This window comes from Ctenopharyngodon idella, chromosome 9 (assembly GCF_019924925.1).
Source record: "Ctenopharyngodon idella isolate HZGC_01 chromosome 9, HZGC01, whole genome shotgun sequence".
NCBI classification, from domain to species: domain Eukaryota; kingdom Metazoa; phylum Chordata; class Actinopteri; order Cypriniformes; family Xenocyprididae; genus Ctenopharyngodon; species Ctenopharyngodon idella.
In genome coordinates this window covers 20,390,907-20,412,026 of record NC_067228.1, presented here as the reverse complement: position 1 = coordinate 20,412,026, position 21,120 = coordinate 20,390,907, and the positions used below count along the sequence as shown (strand labels likewise).

The window sequence follows — 21,120 nt, the reverse complement described above, 5'->3', positions numbered from 1 at the left end:
GGCTATTGGCATACCACAAATTTAAGGTGAACAGCTCATTCATGTCTATTAATTAATATGACAAGCTTGTATCATGACAAGATATATGCATGAAAGCACAAAAATGTGGTTCCAAATTTACACCACACTTTCACTTCCTCCCTCATTGGAGCATAAAACTGAAGAACAACTTTCACTTACGATGAAATAAAACCCTACACAACAGTGCTTAAAAACTGCAGAGACGCTGGAGACAGAACCACACAGAACCACCTCAGCTCAATATTCAGAGATTCTTCAGTAGAAAAAAGGTAAACTTTAGGAACTTTCTATCTATGGTAGTCTGAGACATTGGGTAATGACACAACGTTCGTCTTCCACATTCTAGCTCATTTGTTGATCTTAAGTATTGGGTAATGACATTCACAATAAATTGTGGAAGATGATGATGCAGAAAAATTGCTCTAAATCATTTTATATTCTGTGCGTGATGTGAGGTGGACTAAGCAATAATATTACATTGTTGCTGAAATTAAATGTTGGGGTCTCAACTGGCACATGGGCCACATTTGACTTTGATATTTCATATGGCCCCTCAAGTGTTAATAGTTTATCTTTAAATATATTTAAATAAAAACATGTATTTAGTTTTAGAGTCTATAGTTTAATTGCATTTGTTTATTTATGTATTTTTTAAGTATACACTTCAAAGGTTTGGGATCAGTAAGATATTTTAATGCTTTAGAAAAAAAATCACTTTTGCTCACCAAGGCTGCACTTATTTGATCGTGAAAACCGTAGTATTGTGAAATATTATTACAATTTAAAATAACCGTTTTCTATTTTAATATATTTTAAAACGCAGTTTATTTTTGTGATGTCAAAACTGAATTTTCAGCATCATTACTCGTGCCTTCAGTGTCACATGATCCTTCAGAAATCATTCTAATATGCTGATTTGGTGCTCAAGAAACATTTCTTATTATTAATGTTGAAAAAACTTGTGCTGCTTAATATTTTTGTGGAAACGTGAGATACATTTTTCAGGAATCTTCGATGAATAGAAAGCTCAAAAGAACAGCATTTATTAAAAAAATTGTTTTTTTTTAAACAATGTAAAAGTCTTTACTGTCACTTTTGATCAATTCAGTGCATCCTTACTTAAAAGTAATAATTTATTTAATATTTTGCTGACCACAAACATTTGAACTCTAGATCATTTGGGTTTGAGACTCCTCTTCTAAAGTTTAGTGTGAACTGATGTCCACTTTAACTTCTCTGTTGTGTACTGTAGATGCTGTGTGAAGGTAAGCTGTGGAGTTTGGTGTATGAAGCTGAACCTGAGTGTGTAAATCCTCCTACATGTGGCACAGTCACAGCACCATCATCGTCTCCGCTGACTCATTCCCTCTCAGCACAAACCCCTGTCCACTCACCTCTAGAAACACACACAAAAATGACCCGGACCAAGACCCAGCAGAGTGATGCTCACCTTTCCTCTACTGCCCCTGTGGCAGGACAGCAACCCGCCCTAGGTGTTGATATCCCCAGGCAGGCAGACACCCCAGAAGCAGAGGCCTTTTTAGTGCCTTCGAGTTGCCACAGCATCTGTCAGCATTACAACGATTTACATATTGCTGGTGGCCAGGTGCTGCCGCTTAGCCCTAGTGCAGGGGACGTACAGGGCAATCACATTCAGGACCCCCAACCTGGGCCCTTTCTTCTGTCTGGAGATGTCCCCTCACCCTCCCTCCTGCCTCCTCTTGTCCACGAGTACAGGGGCTCGAGGCGCTGGAGGGAAGAAAGTGGGCGTGAACGTCCCTCTCTTCTGCAGTTCGGCCAGCCCCTCTCTAATTCACAGCTCAATGGCTACCTGGAACAGAAGCTTCTGGAGCTGTACAGACAGCACCTGACCGAGGGGCCCACAGCGACAGGGCCGGTCATGGCCTCTGAGCTACTGCAGACCAGCCTTGACCAAATGACCCTCCAGCTGAGCCGTGAACAGAACATGGAGACGGCACGAGCCAAAGACATGCTGCTCAGCTGCCTGCTGAGAGTCACCAGCAGTTATCAGTCCAGCGAAATCAGCACCCCTCTACTGCAGATCTCCACTGAGTGAGTTTGATATGAGAGAAAAGATGAAATACAAGAGGAGGAAAGAAACGTTGTGGCAGTAAGACCAAGGAGATGGACTTTCACGTGTAATGTGTAACAAGTTTGAAACACTAGCTTGAAACACGTTAATCAGTGATTCTGTAAATTTTAACGTAATAGTAATTCTGAAAAATGCAACTGTGCAAAATAAATAAAATGTATTAATTAAAATGCTGTTGATTATTCAATGGTGTCCACAGTCATTAAGAGTCTGGATTAATAAAATCTAAAAAAAAGTAATGGAAATTTTTCTACTGAAAATTAAATTAGCTCTAAAATATTTCATCACAAAGAAATTTAGTTTATTTAAATATTATTTATATACTATTATAGTATTTAATATTTTGAATTAGCTTTTATTTTTTAATTTTCAGTTTTCATTTTTAGTTCAAGTTTTGGTAATTATGAACTTTTGTCATTTTTAACTAAGTTTTTCATTTTGAATTTATTAAGTAGGTTTTTCATTTTGAATTTTATTTTCTATATATTTATTTCAGCTTTATTTCAATTAACATAAACTATTTGAAAATCAGAGGTCAAATCTGATCTAATCAGAGGTCAAATCTGAATCAACTGACCTGAACGTGATGAATAGCTTATGCATTTGCACAAAAAAAAAAAAAAAAAAATCCTTTAGCAATATGTATCACAAGCTGTTCTGTTTTATATTTTATATTCCATTGGTATATTTTGTATTTTTTTAAGCAAGGAATCATGAGGCATTAGACCTTCAAATGTTTGGTATATCTGTAAGGTGTTGGTATATTTATACTATTTTGTTTAAGAAAATCACGTCTACAAAAAATGACTGATTTTCCCTTTCTCAGGAAGGAGATTCTTTGAGGCAAAATGTTCAACATGAAAAAAAAAGGTGAAAAGTGATACTCCACCCAAAGAATTCTATTATCATTTACTCCTTATCCCGTCTCAGATACGTATGTCAATACATATATAAACACAAACAAAGATTTTTAGAATAATAATCGATCTCAAGTCCATATAACGCAGGCGTATGGGGTCCATCAAAGTTGATGCTTCAAAAACCACACAAACTGATGGTAATCCATACGACCCCTGTTGATGAATCAATTAAAGGGTTAGTTCACCCAAAAATGAAATTTCTGTCATTAATTACTTACCCTCATGTCGTTACAAACCGTAAGACATTTCATCCGTAAGACATTCATCAAAAACATTGAGATGTTTTTGATGAAATCTGACAGGTTTGGTAGAAAGAACGTAGAAAGCAATGTAATTACCACAATCAAGGTCCAGAAAGGTAGTAAAGACATTATTAAAATAGTCAACGTGACTGCAGTGGTTCAACCTTAATTTTAAAAAGCGACGAGAATACTTTTTGTGTGCAAAAACAAATTTATGATTTCAGATTTACCCGCCCCTAAAAACGAACTGTAGTTTTAAAAGCGAACCATGATTGGTCGCTTTACATGTCAGTCACATGATTTCTTCCGGTCTAAGTGGGCGGTTCTTGGTCAGAATATGGACAGTGCGCATGCGACGCATTTTTGTCCCTCATGGAAAATCTCATATTGCATTTAAAAAGATGTAAAAATGCCATCAAATGTAATTTAAAGTTTAGTTTTATTTCAACACAAATGAACGAATGAATGAGGTAGAGATAATTAAGGCTACTGTCATGTAACTTAATGGTGAACTACATACATGTGTACAAGTTTGTCTCAGCAACAAGAATATTGAAATGAATGCTTGTATTCACTGCGGACCATTCTCACATCTGACTGAAAAAGTTAACACAAGTCAAAATACTGAAAGAGAGATTTTCACCACTAATTGGACTGTATTAGAGTCATTTTTACAGGTAAGATCAGCAGAGGAGAAATATTACAGCCAACACCGAAAAATGGAAATAATCTTTCAGTAAATGTGTGTGTAAAAGAGTGTATGTGTGTGTCGGTAAGAGGGTCAGAGAACGACAGCTTTCCACTGTCCCAGTCCAGATGAACTCTGATCCTCTGCAGTTTCTCTTTCACCGGGAGGAGAGTTGGTGATTGTGGTGGAACATGTGCTTTATATTCACCACAGAAATGCCCCACCAACCAGATTCCACTCTTTGAGAATATTTTATTCCTCCTCTGAGCGGATTCATTCATCACTCCGAGGAACCAGCCTGTACTGTCTCCGACCTCAACATCCCAGCAGTGAGATCCTGAGTCAAAGCCCTCTGAGCCAAGAACACACGCAAACATGTCGAATCTCTCTGGATTATCAGGAAGTGTCTGTTCCTCATCGCTGTATCTCACACTGGTCAGATCATCAGACAGGATGAGATTACAGTGAGCAGTGTTGGGGTCATAGGTCACAGGAGCTGAAGAGACAGGCACACAAACATGAAACGACACAAATGACTCTTATGATGGAGCTGAATTGATTGTTGTGTTCTGTACTCACTGTATTCAACAGTTTTCTGCATCTTCTGTAACACAGTAAACTTCAGGTTGCTCAGGTGTTTTGACACATTTATCAGCACTCCAGAAATGTTCTCTGGATCCGGCGGTCTACACTGGGAAACTCTGGAAAAACATTCAGGAGTCAGTGATGCTGTGGGTTTGCGTTCAGAACAACAGAGAAACAGGAGAAACAATACAAACCTTTTCATAGTGGCCTCGTAGTTCTGTAATAATAGAAATACAGATTAAATATATTTAAAATATTTTTTTCAAAAAGGCCATATTTGCCTTTTCGTATTTGTCTCCAGTATATTGAATCTGCTGTATGTAAATAAACATGCTTCATACTTGTAGGAATAAAGCATCTTCAGCTTTCATCTCCTCCTCTATAGCTGTGATTGTGGCAGAAAGAGAAGAAATCTCTGTGTTCATCTTCTCAATCTTCTTTCTCATCATCTGACTCTTTTGCTCTTCTTCCTCCTTCAGTGCTTTTTTTCTGGCCGCCTCTTCATAACATAAACTTTGGCGAAGTTTCACAAACTCGTCCTTGATCAATTTCTCTGTGTATTGAGCCTGAAACTAAAACCACTGATATTGTCATCAGACTACTGAATGTCTATATTCAAACATAAACATATATACAAACATTTTACAAAGTAAGGGTGCTTCACAACTTTATACCATAGTAAATACTTACCTTGATATGTTCTGCAGTTTGAAGTGATGTCTTTTGAAACTCCTGAAATATTCTCAGCTTTGCCTGCAGTGGTTTTAATGCTGTTTTAAGTTTCTCCTGGAAGAAATCAACAGAACATGTTAATATGAAAATGCCTGTTTGCAGCTCCAGTATATCAAATTAATGAAACTTATATTTGGGTCAAAGAACCTGATCAAAACCCAGATTCAGCGATTATTTTATATCATAGGGTAATTGCCATCACATGGTCCCTTGACATCCCAATGTGCCATATTATCTGTTTATTAAGTTTTTTCCCCTCAATACTGATTTTTGTTTTTTAAGGGTATTTATTGTAATTATATATGCCCCAGTTTAGTTTGTTGCAAACATGAATTATCTAAAAACCACGATATTTAGAACATAATTTATATTAAACAAAAATATAAAATACAAAAATAATTTTAAGTCTTTCAGATAAAAAAAAAAAAAAAAGTTGGAAGCTAGATATTTTACTTCATAACTTGTTAAATATGGATATTTTTTCACACAAACACATCACTTCAGAAGGCCTTTATTAACCCCCCGGAGCCGTGTGGAGTACACGTTTATGATGGATGGATGTGGATGGAGGCACTTTCCTCAGCTCATACTCGCTGATCCCGCTCACTGCCATTAAAAAGCTTGGATGCGTCAGGATATTTATTCAAATATCTCAGACTGTGTTCATCAGAAAGAAGAAAGTCATATACACCTAGGATGGCTTAAGGGTGAGTAAAGCGTGGGGTAATTTTCATTTGAAATTGAACTAATCCTTTAATAAATTACCATTAGGTTTTATATGAAAATTTCCATAGTTTTCTTTCTTAACATTTCTGCCATTAGGCTAAGGTAACTTGCATTCTGCTCAACCGATAATGAATCGATTCACTCCAAATGCTCAATAGGTTCTCTGTTCAATGAATGAGTGAGATGCTGACTCGAGAACAGCTAGAACTGGCTCAATTCATGACCGAATCAATCAATCAATCAATCCATCAATCAATCAATCAATCCATTAATCCATTTTGAGAACCAGTTCGACCAAATCATTTAATAGATCCGAGTCACAAAAACAATTCATTCGTGAATCTGGCACTGTTAAATATCAGACCGATAAAAAAGTTTTTGTTGACAAGCTCACAGGTCGCTGCAGTAATCGCTTCTGAGAAAGATCCAGTCACTGGGTTTTACATGGCGTTAGATAAAAAAAATAAATAAAAAAAGTCAAAACAGTCTTATTTAAAGCAGATAGTATTTCGGCCTAAAATACAATTGCTCATTGTTGGTCGTAGTGTTTCCTGAGTTCTGACCTTTGCTGCAGCGGTGTCAGCGGAATGTAGTGAGGTGGATGCAGTGTTGTTGTCATCATCATATGTTTCTGTGTCCATCAGTTCTCGTCGTCTCTTCACCTCCAGTGAAGGCGTTGACTCCGCACATCGTTTCTCTCTCATCTTCTTCCACGTATCTTTAATAAGACATTTTATTCTCTCTGCATCTTTGGACACGCGGTCGTACCTCAATAACAGAGTTCTGCATATGCCGCAGATGGCCAGAGTCGTGTCCTGAAGTTTGCCAACTAATTCCTCCAACACAACCGTATGATCCGCTTTGTTTTCAGACTTGTGTCCGTGATACAGTCGGTGCTTATTGCATTTGGATGGATAGAAGTCCCTACCACAAAGCAAACAGCCATTTTCCACTTTCTTCGGTTTGGTCTGTACAACATTTTGCGGAGACTCCTGAGCCATTATTATCTTCGATTTCAGATTTACCCGCCCCTAAAAACGAACTGTAGTTTTAAAAGCGAACCATGATTGGTCGCTTTACATGTCGGTCACATGATTTCTTCCGGTCTAAGTGGGCGGTTCTTGGTCAGAATACAGACAGTGCGCATGCATGCGACGCATTTTTGTCCCTCATGGAAAATCTCGTATTGCATTTAAAAAGTCAGAAAATGCCATCAAAAGTAATTTAAAGTTTAGTTTCATTTTAACACAACAAATGAATGAATGAATCAATGAGGTAGAGATATTAAGGTTACAGTCATGTAATGGTGAACTACATACATGTGTACATGTTTGTCTGAGCAACTAGAATATTGAAATTAATGCTTGTATTCACTGTGGACCATTCTCACATCTGACTGAAAAAGTTAACACAAGTCGAAATACTGAAAAAGAGATTTTCACCACTAATTGGACTGTATTAGAGTCATTTTTACAGGTAAGATCAGCAGAGGAGAAATATTACAGCCAACACCGAAAAATGGAAATAATCTTTCAGTAAATGTGTGTGTAAAAGAGTGTATGTGTGTGTCGGTAAGAGGGTCAGAGAACGACAGCTTTCCACTGTCCCAGTCCAGATGAACTCTGATCCTCTGCAGTTTCTCTTTCACCGGGAGGAGAGTTGGTGATTGTGGTGGAACATGTGCTTTATATTCACCACAGAAATGCCCCACCAACCAGATTCCACTCCTTGAGAATATTTTATTCCTCCTCTGAGCGGATTCATTCATCACTCCGAGGAACCAGCCTGTACTGTCTCCGACCTCAACATCCCAGCAGTGAGATCCTGAATCAAAGCCCTCTGAGCCAAGAACACACGCAAACATGTCGAATCTCTCTGGATTATCAGGAAGTGTCTGTTCCTCATCGCTGTATCTCACACTGGTCAGATCATCAGACAGGATGAGATTACAGTGAGCAGTGTTGGGGTCAAAGGTCACAGGAGCTGAAGAGACAGTCACACAAACATGAAACGACACAAACGACTCTTATGAAGGAGCTGAATTGATTGTTGTGTTCTGTACTCACTGTATTCAACAGTTTTCTGCATCTTCTGTAGCACAGTAAACTTCAGGTTGCTCAGGTGTTTTGACACATTGACCAGCACTCCGGAAATGTTCTCTGGATCCGGCGGTCTACACTGGGAAACTCTGGAAAAACATTCAGGAGTCAGTGATGCTGTGGGTTTGAGTTCAGAACAACGGAGGAACTGGAGAAACGATACAAACCTTTTCACAGTGGCCTCGTAGTTCTGTAATAACAGATATACAGATTAAATACATTTAAAAAAATTAATTTTTGCCTTTTCGTATTTGTCTCCAGTATATTGAATCCACTGTATGTAAATAAGCATGCCTCATACTTGTAGGAATAAAGCATCTTCAGCTTTCATCTCCTCTATAGCGGTGATTGTGGCAGAAAGAGAAGAAATCTCTGTGTTCATCTTCTCAATCTTCTTCTTCATAATTCGACTCTTTTGCTCTTCTTCCTCTCTCAGTGCTTTTATCCTGGCCGCCTCTTCATTAGATAAAAACTGATAAAGTTTCACAAATTTCTCCTTAATCTGCTTCTCAGTGCATTTAGCCTGGATCTGGAATCAAAGACATTTAAAAAATATATATGAAATGGGTAAGCTATGATCTATCCACCTTATTTTTAACAAAAGAGCTGGTGCAGTAATTTTTAAATTGAATGTGCAAGGCTTCATGTCAGCCACTTCCAGTTCTTTTGGCTGTATAAAAATAGTCTGTTATGTTGCTTGATATTTCAAACTGGTATTTGTTAACATTATTTTAATTTATTATCAGTTTTTTTTTTTTTTTTTTTAACAGTTTACTGCACTTTGTTATCTTTATAGACATTTGCCCATAGTGGCTAATGAATAGCTTCGTTTTCACATTGAAAAATAAGGTGGATATGTCCAAATATTTCCAAAGTAGTATTGTTGCACAGCCTGAAATCACATGGTTAAATTCTGACCTTAATATGTTCTGCAGTTTGATGCAAAGTCTGTTTAAATTCCTTAAAGATTCTCAAGTTCTCCCGTAAGGATTTTAGTTCACTTTTGAGCTTCTCCTGAAGGAAATCAACAAGATAATATAATGTACATATTATATATAAAGAGGTGAGTATGTATCATGTGAGTATTGCATTTTTTTTTTTTTTTTTTTTTTTTTTACATAGAATTCATTCTCTGTGTATAGTATCATACTGTATTGTGTATTGTTTACTACCTGTATTTGAGCCCCTTATGTATATTGTGACTTATGTCTATTGTGTGTATATCCTATACTTTTCATCCATACTGTCATGCTGTGGCAATTGCATGGAGTGAATATAAAATGATTTGATTTGGTGATAACGCCTTCAGACAATATCGGATAATGAATTAACTCACCTCAGCTTCAGCACTGTCTGTGGATATCAGTGATGCAGATATAGTGTTGGCATCACATGCTGTGTTCAGCTTTGTTGCCCACGGGTCACTGTGCAGTCTCTGGCATTCATTGTTCGAGCTCTTATAGGTCACTGAATCACATGTAGCTCTTGCCTGCACCTCACACTCCTCTTTTTTAATACTAGGCTCTTCAGTGTCTTGTGTCACTGTAGCTACTTCAAGGAGGGTCTCTGCTACAAGTTTCTCATCTTCTCTTATATGTCGTCTTTTTTTGGTTTTCTGATACCTGCTCAAGTTTGATTGGCTGCGAGTGTCTTCAACTCCCAACTTTACTGACGGTGCCCAGTCAGGATTTGTTTCATCGTGATGGTAACTTGGTCTGCCTAAAATAAAGGTAAAAATTAGACTGTGACAATTCTTTCATATATTATGTAATGAATAAATAAAAAGCTAGACTATGTCGTTAAATGTCTGACAGCAAGAAAGCATTCTAACGCAATCTCGAATGGTTAATACTATCACTGTACAGAAAAACATGAACAAAGCCAAAAATCTGCTGCTCACATAAACTTCAGCTTAATTATTGCACTTGTGTAACAACAACAAAAGTACTTCCCACATCCTATGGTTACCTTGGATGAAGTGATCCGAACACACTCTGCAGCTGTCTGAGATCCTTTTCTTGTTTATTCTGGCAATCCAGGTAGCCCGTCTTCTTTCACAAAGTGCTCTAGTTTCCTCTCCTTCGTGTGTCCGCACCCGCGGTATTCTAAAAAAACTCACTTTTTTGCTATCTGACGAGCGGTTACGGCAACCCGGCACAACACAAGTTGACACCATTTTACAATAAAAGCTTAAACTGTATTACTCATGCTCTTGAGTTCTGCTTTGCCTACCAAAATGGTGCAGGCGCGAACGCCGTTGCGTGACAGTCATTCGATCGCGTTAAGAATAGCTGCGGTTGGTCACTTTACATGTCAATCTAATGGTCAGTGGGCGGTGCTTGGAAGGACTTCGAAAGAAAAGCAGGATTATGGTTTTAAATACAGCCATAAATGATCATTTAAAAAGTTTATGAACATTTTAATAGTGTCCTTTACATAATTATATACAAATTTGTTGTAAAGCACTTAAAGGTATATGGTGATAATCTTTCTTATAATTCAATAAAAGTAAAGCTAGGAACCAGAGGCTGAATCAGTGCTAATGATGTATTTTTTCCAAACGAAGACCTACACATGGTAAATACGCAAACACAAGGTATAATTACTCCATGAACTGCATCATAATTCAGTCTATTCAGAGTCAAAAATGACTGCCAAAGAAATTAAAGGGAAATCCAAAAATACAAATTTTTGTTGTATAATCTACAAATCAGCCATGATTTCTTTAATCATTTCCAAATATATAGCAAATGCAACTGGAAAACCTTTCAAAAGTAATTACATCTGAAAACTAGGGAATACATAGCTATTTGGCTATACAGGTATACACTGCTATTAGACAAGATTGTCTTCATTTCTCCCACTAGATGGCACCAATCTGCCTTGCATACATTGAATTTTTCTCTTTAAAGTGATAGTTCACCCCAAAATTAAAATTATTCCGTAGTTTACTCACCCTCAAGCCATCCTAGGTGTATATGACTATCTTCTTCCAGACTAACACAATCGGAGATATATTTAAAAATATCCTTAGTCCTCCAAGGTTTATAATGGCTGTGAATTGGGGGCCGCGTTTTGAATGGCGGAGGATTTTGATATAAGAGAAGAGGAGTTTAAATTTGTTGCACAGCCCTATTTTTTTGAACCATGAGAGGCATCTAAGCTTACAATACTCCTACATTCTGCGTCATACATCACATCAGAGGATTACTCATTTGGCGTAAGTCGACTTGCGCATTCTGCGTACTGTCGTCCACCGGAGGCTTATTATTTGAATTGATAAAGTTTTAAATATGGATATTTTTCTTACAAAAATGTACCGCTTCACTTCAAAAAGCCTTTTTTTTAAACTATTTGAATTATATGGACTACTTTTTTATGGATGGATGAATTATTTTTTACTTCAAAACGAGGCCCCCCATTCACATCCATTATAAACCTTGGAGGACTAAAGATATTTTTTAAACATCTCTCTGATTGTGTTCATCTGAAAGAAGATAGTTATATACACCTAGGATGGCTTGAGGGTGAGCAAATCATGGAATAATTTTAATTTTTAGGTGAACTATCCCTTTAAAAACTTGCTCTATTAATAACTTAAAAACTATTAAAAAGATAACATGAAACATATTTTTCTAATATTTGTTTTATAAAATTTTATACAGATATAAATGGTGAATAATTTAGAGAATAATGTATAGTATTAAATTCCCTCAAAATATTAAAGAATAAATATTATAGAAAGATAATATTGTACATTCCTGTCATTTAAAAAAATGTTATGCTTATTGTCTTCAGTCTGTTTTGACCACCTAAGATCACAATTGTGACTCCCAAGTGAGAAATACTAGAGGGTTGATGAGGGTGAGATTTTAGCAAAACGAATTTACTGGCAAGATAACCAAAGGTGAAATGTTACAACCAACACCAAAACATAGAAATAATCTTTCAGTAAATGTGTGTGTAAAAGAGTGTATGTGTGTGTCAGTAAGAGGGTCAGAGAACGACAGCTTTCCACTGTCCCAGTCCAGATGAACTCTTGATCCTCTGCAGTTTCTCTTTCACCGGGAGGAGAGTTGGTGATTGTGGTGGAACATGTGCTTTATATTCACCACAGAAATGCCCCACCAACCAGATTCCACTCTTTGAGAATATTTTATTCCTCCTCTGAGCGGATTCATTCATCACTCCGAGGAACCAGCCTGTACTGTCTCCGACCTCAACATCCCAGCAGTGAGATCCTGAGTCAAAGCCCTCTGAGCCAAGAACACACGCAAACATGTCGAATCTCTCTGGATTATCAGGAAGTGTCTGTTCCTCATCGCTGTATCTCACACTGGTCAGATCATCAGACAGGATGAGATTACAGTGAGCAGTGTTGGGGTCAAAGGTCTCAGGAGCTGAAGAGACAGGCACACAAACATGAAACGACACAAATGACTCTTATGATGGAGCTGAATTGATTGTTGCGTTCTGTACTCACTGTATTCAACAGTTTTCTGCATCTTCTGTAACACAGTAAACTTCAGGTTGCTCAGGTGTTTTGACACATTGACCAGCACTCCGGAAATGTTCTCTGGATCCGGCGGTCTACACTGGGAAACTCTGGAAAAACATTGTCAGTGATGCTGTGGGTTTGAGTTCAAAACAACGGAGGAACTGGAGAAACAATACAAACCTTTTCATAGCTGCATCAAAGTTCTGTAAAAAGTTACATTGTATGATTGCATTTAAGTTCATTTTTAAAACTTCCTTGCATTTTTCTCCAGTATAATCAATGTAAGTAAATAAGCACGCTTCATACTTGTAAAAATAAAGCATCTTCAGCTTTTATCTCCTACTCTATGGTTCTGATAGTGTTTGAAAGAGAGGAAATCTCTGTGTTCATTACCTCAATCTTCTCATTCACCATCTGACTCTTCAGCTGTTCTTCCTTCCTCAGTTTTGTTGTCCTTACTGATTCTTCAACACGTAGAAACTGGAGTTTCTCAAACTTCTCTTTAATCTGCCTCTCTATGTGTTGGGCCTGAAACTGAAACACAATATACTTCAGACAGGTTAATTATGTTAATGGTAACATAATGGTCTAGCCACTTTTTTTTTTTTTTTTTTTTTTTTTTAACACAAATGTGTGCACAGTCATTTTTAACTTGAATGTGTAAGGCTTCCAGTGTCATCTGCTTCCAGTTATTTTAGTTGTACAAAAACAGTCTGTAATCATCCCCAAAAAACTGTCTTTTTTTAAAAGACCATTTAGCTACTAACCTTTAGCAGATAATGAATCAGAAGTCTTGCACATTCATAGGAAATAGCTACTTCTGTGTTAAAAATATGTAGAAAATATTAATAAACACTTTCACATGGTGGAGTAACCTGAAAACATGGTTTAATTCTGACCTTAATATGTTTTTGCAGTTTGATGCAAAGTCTGTTGAAACTCCTCAAATATTCTTAGTTTCTCCTGTAAAGAGTTTGATGTTTGATGAGTTTTTCCTGGTAGAAATCAACAGCTCATAATAAACATCTAGTCACAATTCAAACAATTTAAATAAATCAGATTTTGGTCCCATTGCGCATGTTTTGAGTCACAATATGCATCCTAAAAAACTACTCCTGTCTGAAACATTCATCGAGGAGTAATGCTGTTTATTTACTATTTAAAACATAGTAGGCACGTAATGTGTAAGATAGTATTGTATTCTGAACATAACAGAATAAATATATCACAATTCTAATTCATTTATTATACTCTGCCTGCATAAATGTGGCTTTGTGCACAAGAATTTTGCAAGAAATCGTTTACCGCGACTTCAATGCAGTATTGCCAGATACCTTTGTGTCAGTGGAATGTAGTGAGGTGGATGCAGTGGTGTTGTTGTCATCATCATATGCTGCTGTGTTCATCAGTTCTCGTCGTCTCTTCACCCCTAGTCTTGGAATTGAAGTTGCACAGCGCTTCTCTCTGGTCTTCTCCTACATATCCTGAATGAGTATTTTAATTCGTTATGCGTCTTTGGACACGCGCCCATACCTCAATAACAGTTTTACACGAGCCACAGATGGCCAGCCAGAGTCGTGTCCTGAAGTTTGCCAACAAATTCCTCCATAACAACCGTATAATCCGCTTTGTCGCAAGCTTATTTCCGTGAAACAGTCTGTATTTATTACATCTGGATAGATTGAAACACTGATCACACAGCCTACATCCATTTACATCTTTCAGCGGAGATTCCTGTGCCAGGATTTGAACGGGGCTGCCTCCTCTTCTTCTCTTTTGTTTCACGGTGGTTCGTTACACAAGTTGTGCATTATCGCCGTCTACTGTACACCGTATGAATCACACACGTCGTCCTCAAGGCCAAGTGTGGGTATCTGCGGGTCAGAGTAATAGGCGTTACGAAACTAAGGTAGGGGTGTGCTGAACGCTGCCTGTTAGGGTGTGGGGTAGGGTTAGGGTTTAGCAGTTCACCTTTCGGCACGCCCATTACTCCGACCTGCAGCTATCCCTGTCTCCACAAGGGGGCGCTTTAAGCCGCCTGAAAATCTCAAATACATTTTATAGCCTATGTGTACATTAAAACGTGTATATTCATTCCAAAAAATGGACATAAAACCGAAAGTCTGCCCAGTAATTATCTAGTAATCACAACGAGACTGTGATTGGTCCATCCCGCGATTTAGAAAATAACTAAAATAGGAAATGAAAAATAAACAATTTTGCATTAGTTTTGTCATTGTACTAATTCAGATGGATTTAGAGATCTATAGTAACAGAAAACTGGGGTGTGTAGAAAATTGTACTTTTTATTTACAGAATGACATTTTGGAATAAGAACAACACAATGCAATTAGCCTATTTATTTTATTAAGAAAATATTATATACATAAGAACAAGTGGGGTCTTTGCAAAACAAATGTCTTAAATTTTATAAGTTACAATTATACATAAACCTTTTGGAATAAACTATAAACAAAAAAAACATTGAAATTTATTAACTTTTTTTTTTTTGTCTGGTAGATGTTTTACTGTAAGTCGTTTTTAAAGCTTAGGTTTGAAAGTTTTAGGATCAGGATGGGCTGAAGGGGAATATTTTAAAGGAGTGCTGCACAATTGGGATCTGTTTTTACTCAAATGTTTTACAAAAAAAAAAGTTATAACCCTGACCTGGAAGGACATCACTCATTTCTCTGTACCAAAATCTCCATGTGCAAAATCCTTTAATGCTGTTTGACCCATTGATGGTACATTAGTAGGCCTACTCCTCAAATGCATAGAGCATCTACAGTATATGTAAAGAATTTTCATCTCAAAAAGGTGAATTTATGGACACCATGCAATTTGCTTATCGAGCTAACATATGCTGGATAAAATCCAGCAGCATTTGAACAAAATTCCTTTAATACAGTCACACCCCAAAATACCTACTGCGTGATGTAAATGTCAACAGCAGGTCGGTCCTTTGCATCAAAGCGCTGCTTCAGCAAATCCGTATGAACAGCCCCTCATCCGACTGGCGTTCCTCAGGGATGTGTGCTACTGTATCTCTCCTGTTATATCATGTTAATAGCAGTGAAGTGAAATGTAACAGCAGTGACCTGCTCCTTTCAAGTATGCTGATGATACAGCTTCGGTCGCTTGCCAGAATGATGTAAATAGTCTATTTCCAGTATGTTGACAGCCGTCTCTTCTGGTTTGATAACAGCTCCCTACACATTAATATCACCAAGAAGAAGGAGCCGTGATTAGAAAGTTACGCTCAAGCTGGCAGCACAGGATGTGAAGCAGGTCACCATGTACTGTAATAGACAGTAAACTTAACTTTCAGAGCAACACTGACTACATCTAATATGCCAAAACAACAAACACCATTTCATGTTATGGACAAAAAATGTATATAAATCCTGGTAAAACTTTACAGTAAGGTTCAATATGTTAATGCATTAGATGTCAGAAACTGCTAATGTAAATGAATAGGCCTATATAATACATTTTTGATATTTCAAGTTGTATAAATTAACATTAGTTAAGAACTAATATGTAGCCTATTAACAGTGAATAACAGTACGTTTATAAATTAATAATAACCTAGATAACAAATGCTATAAAGTATTGTTCATTGTTAGTTCATGATACCCAATACATTAACTAATGAATTGAACGTTACTGTAGTGTTACCATTGGTAGTAATCAAGTTATTCCATTTAATTTTGCTTTTGTGATGTTACTTTACTATTTTAAGGATCATTTTTATGTTCATAGTCTGTTTGTAGTAGGGGTATAACGGTACACGTCACAGTACACGTCTTTCGGTTTGGTACATGAGTTGTATAGCCCATTAACCACTTTTAACCACCATTAACCACCAATAATCGCAAAAAGTTCTGTTTTGTTACTTTAGATAAGAAACAAAGTCTCATCCCTCAAATTCTGTCCATTTCATCATGAAATTCAAACAATAAATGCCGTTTTGTCGCTCTTTGATGTGGCGTGACAGATCACTGTACAACCGCCTCATTTCAAGTGGGAGCGCGAGTGAGCGCGACCATCTCTTCCTCTTTAATACTAGTTACAGAATAAACTTAAATGAACATCTGAAGGTATGTTTAAAGATACAGTACAACTTACTGAAACGTATCTTGTGTAATCGCTCAATCAGTGTTTCAACCATGGAAAGAAATTTATAGGCTTGTTCGACTTGATGCAGCGCCGTACAGACCGATTGGCAGCTGACTTGAAGCAGTGCGGTAAGAAATGTTGTCCAACTTGAGACAGCGCCGACGCCATGTGACTAACGTGTGGCATGTGCATTAGCCTGAGTTAGCCAGTGCAGTTTCTCAAGAGGAGCTGCACGAGCGCTGATGACGACACAGCTGTTCCACGATTGGCTGGATTCACCTCATGACAACGATCACGTGTTTCATGTTTAATTTCACGCCTATAGTTTCACTAATGCTCAAAAATCTGTTTTTATAACAGTTAAAGCTCTTTTCATGTAGTCGCGATGTTATATTGTCTCATGTTTAACAAAATAAAACTGATAAAAAACGTAGACCCCACTACATTGGTATTCAAATAATATATGCTTATGTTGAACTTTATTCTTGATCGGTTACATCCAGCTGCAGCCGATGTCGAACACACCTAATGAAACAGCTTGTAAACAATGTCACGTGGCATTTACCTCAGAAAAGCCATTCAGTGTCCACAGCTAGTTAGTTCGCTAGAGAAATTAACTATTTTGCTACATATATGCACTATATTAGCCTATATATTCATTATATTTTACTTGACCTGTCTTGATTATTTAATGTAGCCTATAAGTTTAATGTATGTTTAAATAAATCGGTCATGAAAACAAGTTATGACGGCTACTGTGTAAATGAATATATTTTAACATCGAATTGGAGTAGAAACAGATTTAGAAGTTAAAGGGTTAGTTCACCCAAAAATGAAAATAATGTCATTTATTACTCACCCTCATGCCGCTCCACACATGTAAGACCTTCGTTAATCTTCAGAACACAAATTAAGATATTTTTGTTGAAATCCTATGGCTCAGTGAGGCCTGCATAGACAGCAATGACATTTCCTCTCTCAAGATCCATTAATGTACTAAAAACATATTTAAATCAGTTCATGTGAGTACAGTGGTTCAATATTAATATTATAAAGCGACGAGAATATTTTTGGTGCACCAAAAAAAAAAAAAAAACGACTTATATAGTGATGGCCGATTTCAAAACACTGCTTCAGGAAGCTTCGGAGCGTAATGAATCAGCGTGTCGAATCAGCGGTTCGGAGCGCCAAAGTCACGTGATTTCAGCAGTTTGGCGGTTCATGATTCGACACGCTGATTCATTACGCTCCGAAGCTTCCTGAAGCAGTGTTTTGAAATCGGCCATCACCATCTAAAAATTAACTTAAGTTAATTCTGTTGTTAATTGTACCTTTAATATTATAGTAATATGAAAGTGCTCCCTATATATAGTCATCTTTAAGAAAATTAATTATAATTGAATTTATTTGAAGACAGAGACACAATTTGTTTAGTAAACCACTGTTTAATAAAAAAGAAAAAAAGCAATGTTATGTTTAGTTTTCTCCCTCCTGCTGTAAGAATCCGTAAAGAACTGTGACTTCAATACCGAGGTACGTACCAAACCGTCATTTTTGTGTACGTTACACCCCTAGTTTGTAGTAATACAGAAATATGTGCATATATTAGATCTCAATTTTCTTTTATTTAAAGAGGTCCATTCATATGCATATATGATATTAAATTATTTTTTGCCTATTCAACTGTAGTATCCAGTATTTAGCATTTTGTTCAAAAGCATAATTGGGATATTCAGTTTTAGCAACTCACCTAGAACGCACACATGCATACACAGACAAGCACACACACACACATTTTTTTCATGTTTGGGAACTTTCAATAAACAATGATTTTTATACTGTACAAACTGTCCCCTAACCCTAACCATACCCCTAAACCTATCCATCACATAACACTTCCTGCATTTTTACTTTTTCAAACACACACACACACACACACACACACACACACACACACAAAATTGCACCGACCAGCTTATAGTGGTTTGTGACTTTACTGTACACAGTGAGAAACAATATAAAAAGAAAAATGATTGTGCCTCTGGAGAGATCACACATCTCTCTGTGATAGCTGTTGTTCATAATACAGTAAATATTCAAATCAGGATACACATCTAGTCTCTATGCATACTCAAGAGGTGAACATTCATACATAATTCTAATTATTTTTTTATAAACAACTTTCTTTTGCAACTGAATTTTGAAAAAAAAAAAAAATCAAAGGAAAAATAGGAGAAAAGAAATTACAGGAATAGTTTCAGATTTTTTTTTTTACAGTTAGACCTCTTTTTACTGTCAAACCAGTTTTTGATTCTGATTCTAGCTTTGTGTTTTTCCCCCTTAGAGTCATCAGTACATGCTGCCATAAGTGAAAACCCTAGATCAGTAAAACCTCTAGACAACATACAACAAATACATGTTGACTTTGGGCATTTATTAAATCATATGGTATGTATTCAAGCTGAGATTATTTGATACCCTATACTAGAGTGCGAGTATACAGGCCCGTGTCCCTCTGTGAAACATGCCAGCATGTATCTGAGTTACACAGCAGCTAGAGGAGAAAAAGACAAGCATGTAACCAGTGAGTTAGACATCAGACTGAGAGTTAAACGGATTAGAAATGTGAAAGAAAAGCTCTGTCTGTGGATCAAAAGTCCTAGACTATGAACATAAATAAAAAAATACAAAGAAAAATGCAGCTGATTATTGTTTCAGAAGTTAACATAAAACATTTACTTTTCTCCACAGATGAGAACAATGTAGCAAACTGTATAAAATACCCAAATTCACAAATAAGAGAGTCTTCAGTCCCATTGTCCCAATGACCCTGTGGTATTAGAGAGAAACAGCACTCTTCAGATATAAAAATAGATTTCTCGTCTTTTAAAATCCCCTTAATATTTGAGAAATGATGCTGTTCCTCTTGTAAAAGAAGACAGCACCGCTCTCTGATCACCTCTGTCGACCCCTTTAGGCTTTCGTATATTTTGCATAATTTGTAATATATTTCCTTCTTGAAAATTTTGCAATTAAAACCATAAATACATACCTTACATTGGACAACAGAAAGAAGGACGGAACAAAACGCAGTAGCTTCCGAGCAAAACGACAGTAGCTAAAATCAAACGAGGAATATTTCAGTCCATTTCGAAAGAAGGTAGAAAAAAACCCCAAACAAAATCTCAATCAAATGTCCATGTCAAACCTAAAAAAAGAGGAAAAAGGGACAAAACAAAAGCATCAAGCATTAACAAGTAAAAATAGATGGCGTGATCAAACCGAACATGGAGACAGCGTTGCTACAAATATAACGCTAACATCTACACGAGACCCTGTATACCTCCGTGTGGTGTGACTTTATATGCTCAGTTCACGCCTACAGATACGGCACTACGTCGTCCCTCGCCACTGGAGCAATGCCCAAATAAAGACCTACATCCTCAGACCCACTTAGCGTGGTCAGAACGATCATTTTGCTCACAGGAACCCACTAACCTCATTGTGTCCTGTGCTGTATGCCAGCTTATTTAGTCCTCCTTGTGCCAGGTGGCCCATACTGAGTACGTTTCACTTCCTCTGTCTTTACCAGATGACGCTGGAGATGCTCGTCTCTCTGGGCAGCAGCGGGAGCATGGCGTTGTTGCCGTGGTGCTCGTCCAGGCTGTGTTGGCGTAGGGTCTTGTTGTTGACGGGTCGCTGGCCATTCAGGAGGGTGAGGGGCAGGTTGCAGTAGGTGTGCTGGGGTGGCAGCGTGCCTCCGGCCGTGAAGGGCAGCTCGTAGTCGTAGCTGCGGTAGTGCGAGTGTTTCTGCCGTGCCAGTGAGTGCGAGCGGTACGAGCTCCGCAGGGACGGGCGCAGCTCAGGGTGAGCCGGTGCCAAGGCGGCGGACGTGGCCGTGGCCATGGAGATGGCTGAGACGGTCTGCAGGTCGGCGAAGGGGCCGGGTTCACTGGCGTCCAGTGCGTGATTGGTGAGGGTTTGCTGGGGGCGGCGGTACGGCATGGTGTAGCGGAGCTGCTTCCAGAAGCGCGAGCCGGGCTTGTTGCTCTGCGGGCCGTTCCAGTGCACCACGCTCAGACATTTAATGGACTGTTTTAACTCCTCCACTTCCTGGTAGTTAATGACTCCTCGCAGATCGGCACACTCAATTAAGATCACTTTAACGTCCCCTGAAACCAGAGAGTTGCGCAGACGGGACTCCAGCTCAAATATACTCCACCCGCGACGCAGCACGTAGCTCGGGGTCAGCACGATGATCAGCCGTTTACTCATGTCTACGCAGCGGGACACGTCCTCTATGTAAGCTACATGACAGACAAAGAAAGAAACTGTAATACCAAAATAACAGTTCGTATGATGGCTGAAAATAATGCA

At 37.8% G+C, this 21,120-nt stretch overlaps 3 protein-coding genes across 12 annotated transcripts in view; 1 reads left to right on the top strand and 2 right to left on the bottom strand.

Moving 5' to 3' along the window:
* Positions 1 to 140: 140 nt before the first annotated feature.
* On the top strand, positions 141 to 2,304 carry LOC127519106 (TLR adapter interacting with SLC15A4 on the lysosome). Its single transcript, XM_051906561.1, has 2 exons — positions 141 to 290; positions 1,274 to 2,304. Exon 2 carries the CDS (start codon positions 1,274 to 1,276, stop codon positions 2,096 to 2,098), a length of 825 nt encoding a protein of 274 aa, XP_051762521.1. The 5' UTR covers positions 141 to 290; the 3' UTR covers positions 2,099 to 2,304.
* Positions 2,305 to 3,716: 1,412 nt separating this feature from the next.
* On the bottom strand, positions 3,717 to 14,210 carry LOC127518749 (zinc finger protein RFP-like). Of its 8 annotated transcripts, none has more exons than XM_051905829.1 (7): positions 14,052 to 14,210; positions 6,591 to 6,689; positions 5,260 to 5,355; positions 4,911 to 5,141; positions 4,764 to 4,786; positions 4,564 to 4,685; positions 3,717 to 4,480 (listed from the first exon to the last, which is right to left on the bottom strand). In XM_051905829.1, exons 2-7 carry the CDS (start codon positions 6,666 to 6,668, stop codon positions 3,942 to 3,944), a joined length of 1,089 nt encoding a protein of 362 aa, XP_051761789.1. In that variant the 5' UTR covers positions 6,669 to 6,689; positions 14,052 to 14,210; the 3' UTR covers positions 3,717 to 3,941. The 8 variants fall into 8 exon arrangements, with proteins under 8 accessions (XP_051761789.1, XP_051761786.1, XP_051761785.1 ...); XM_051905826.1 differs by lacking the exons at positions 4,564 to 4,685; positions 4,764 to 4,786; positions 4,911 to 5,141; ... (1 more) ...; positions 6,591 to 6,689; positions 14,052 to 14,210 and adding exons at positions 8,094 to 8,215; positions 8,294 to 8,316; positions 8,428 to 8,655; ... (1 more) ...; positions 9,463 to 9,845; positions 10,095 to 10,379; XM_051905825.1 differs by lacking the exons at positions 4,764 to 4,786; positions 4,911 to 5,141; positions 5,260 to 5,355; positions 6,591 to 6,689; positions 14,052 to 14,210 and adding exons at positions 8,294 to 8,316; positions 8,428 to 8,655; positions 9,045 to 9,140; positions 9,463 to 9,845; positions 10,095 to 10,374.
* Positions 11,992 to 21,120, bottom strand: part of il1rapl1a (interleukin 1 receptor accessory protein-like 1a) — a 96,908-nt gene continuing 87,779 nt past the window's right edge. For 2 of the 3 annotated variants that reach the window (XM_051905820.1, XM_051905822.1), the window contains 5 exons: positions 13,959 to 21,050; positions 13,524 to 13,587; positions 13,018 to 13,158; positions 12,610 to 12,731; positions 11,992 to 12,526 (listed from right to left, as the gene is read on the bottom strand). In XM_051905820.1, the coding sequence (XP_051761780.1) occupies positions 20,329 to 21,050 (722 nt within the window). In that variant the 3' untranslated portion in view covers positions 11,992 to 12,526; positions 12,610 to 12,731; positions 13,018 to 13,158; positions 13,524 to 13,587; positions 13,959 to 20,328. Of the gene's footprint in view, positions 12,527 to 12,609; positions 12,732 to 13,017; positions 13,159 to 13,523; positions 13,620 to 13,958; positions 21,051 to 21,120 lie in introns of all 3 variants that reach the window. The other variant, XM_051905821.1, reaches the window with a different exon arrangement.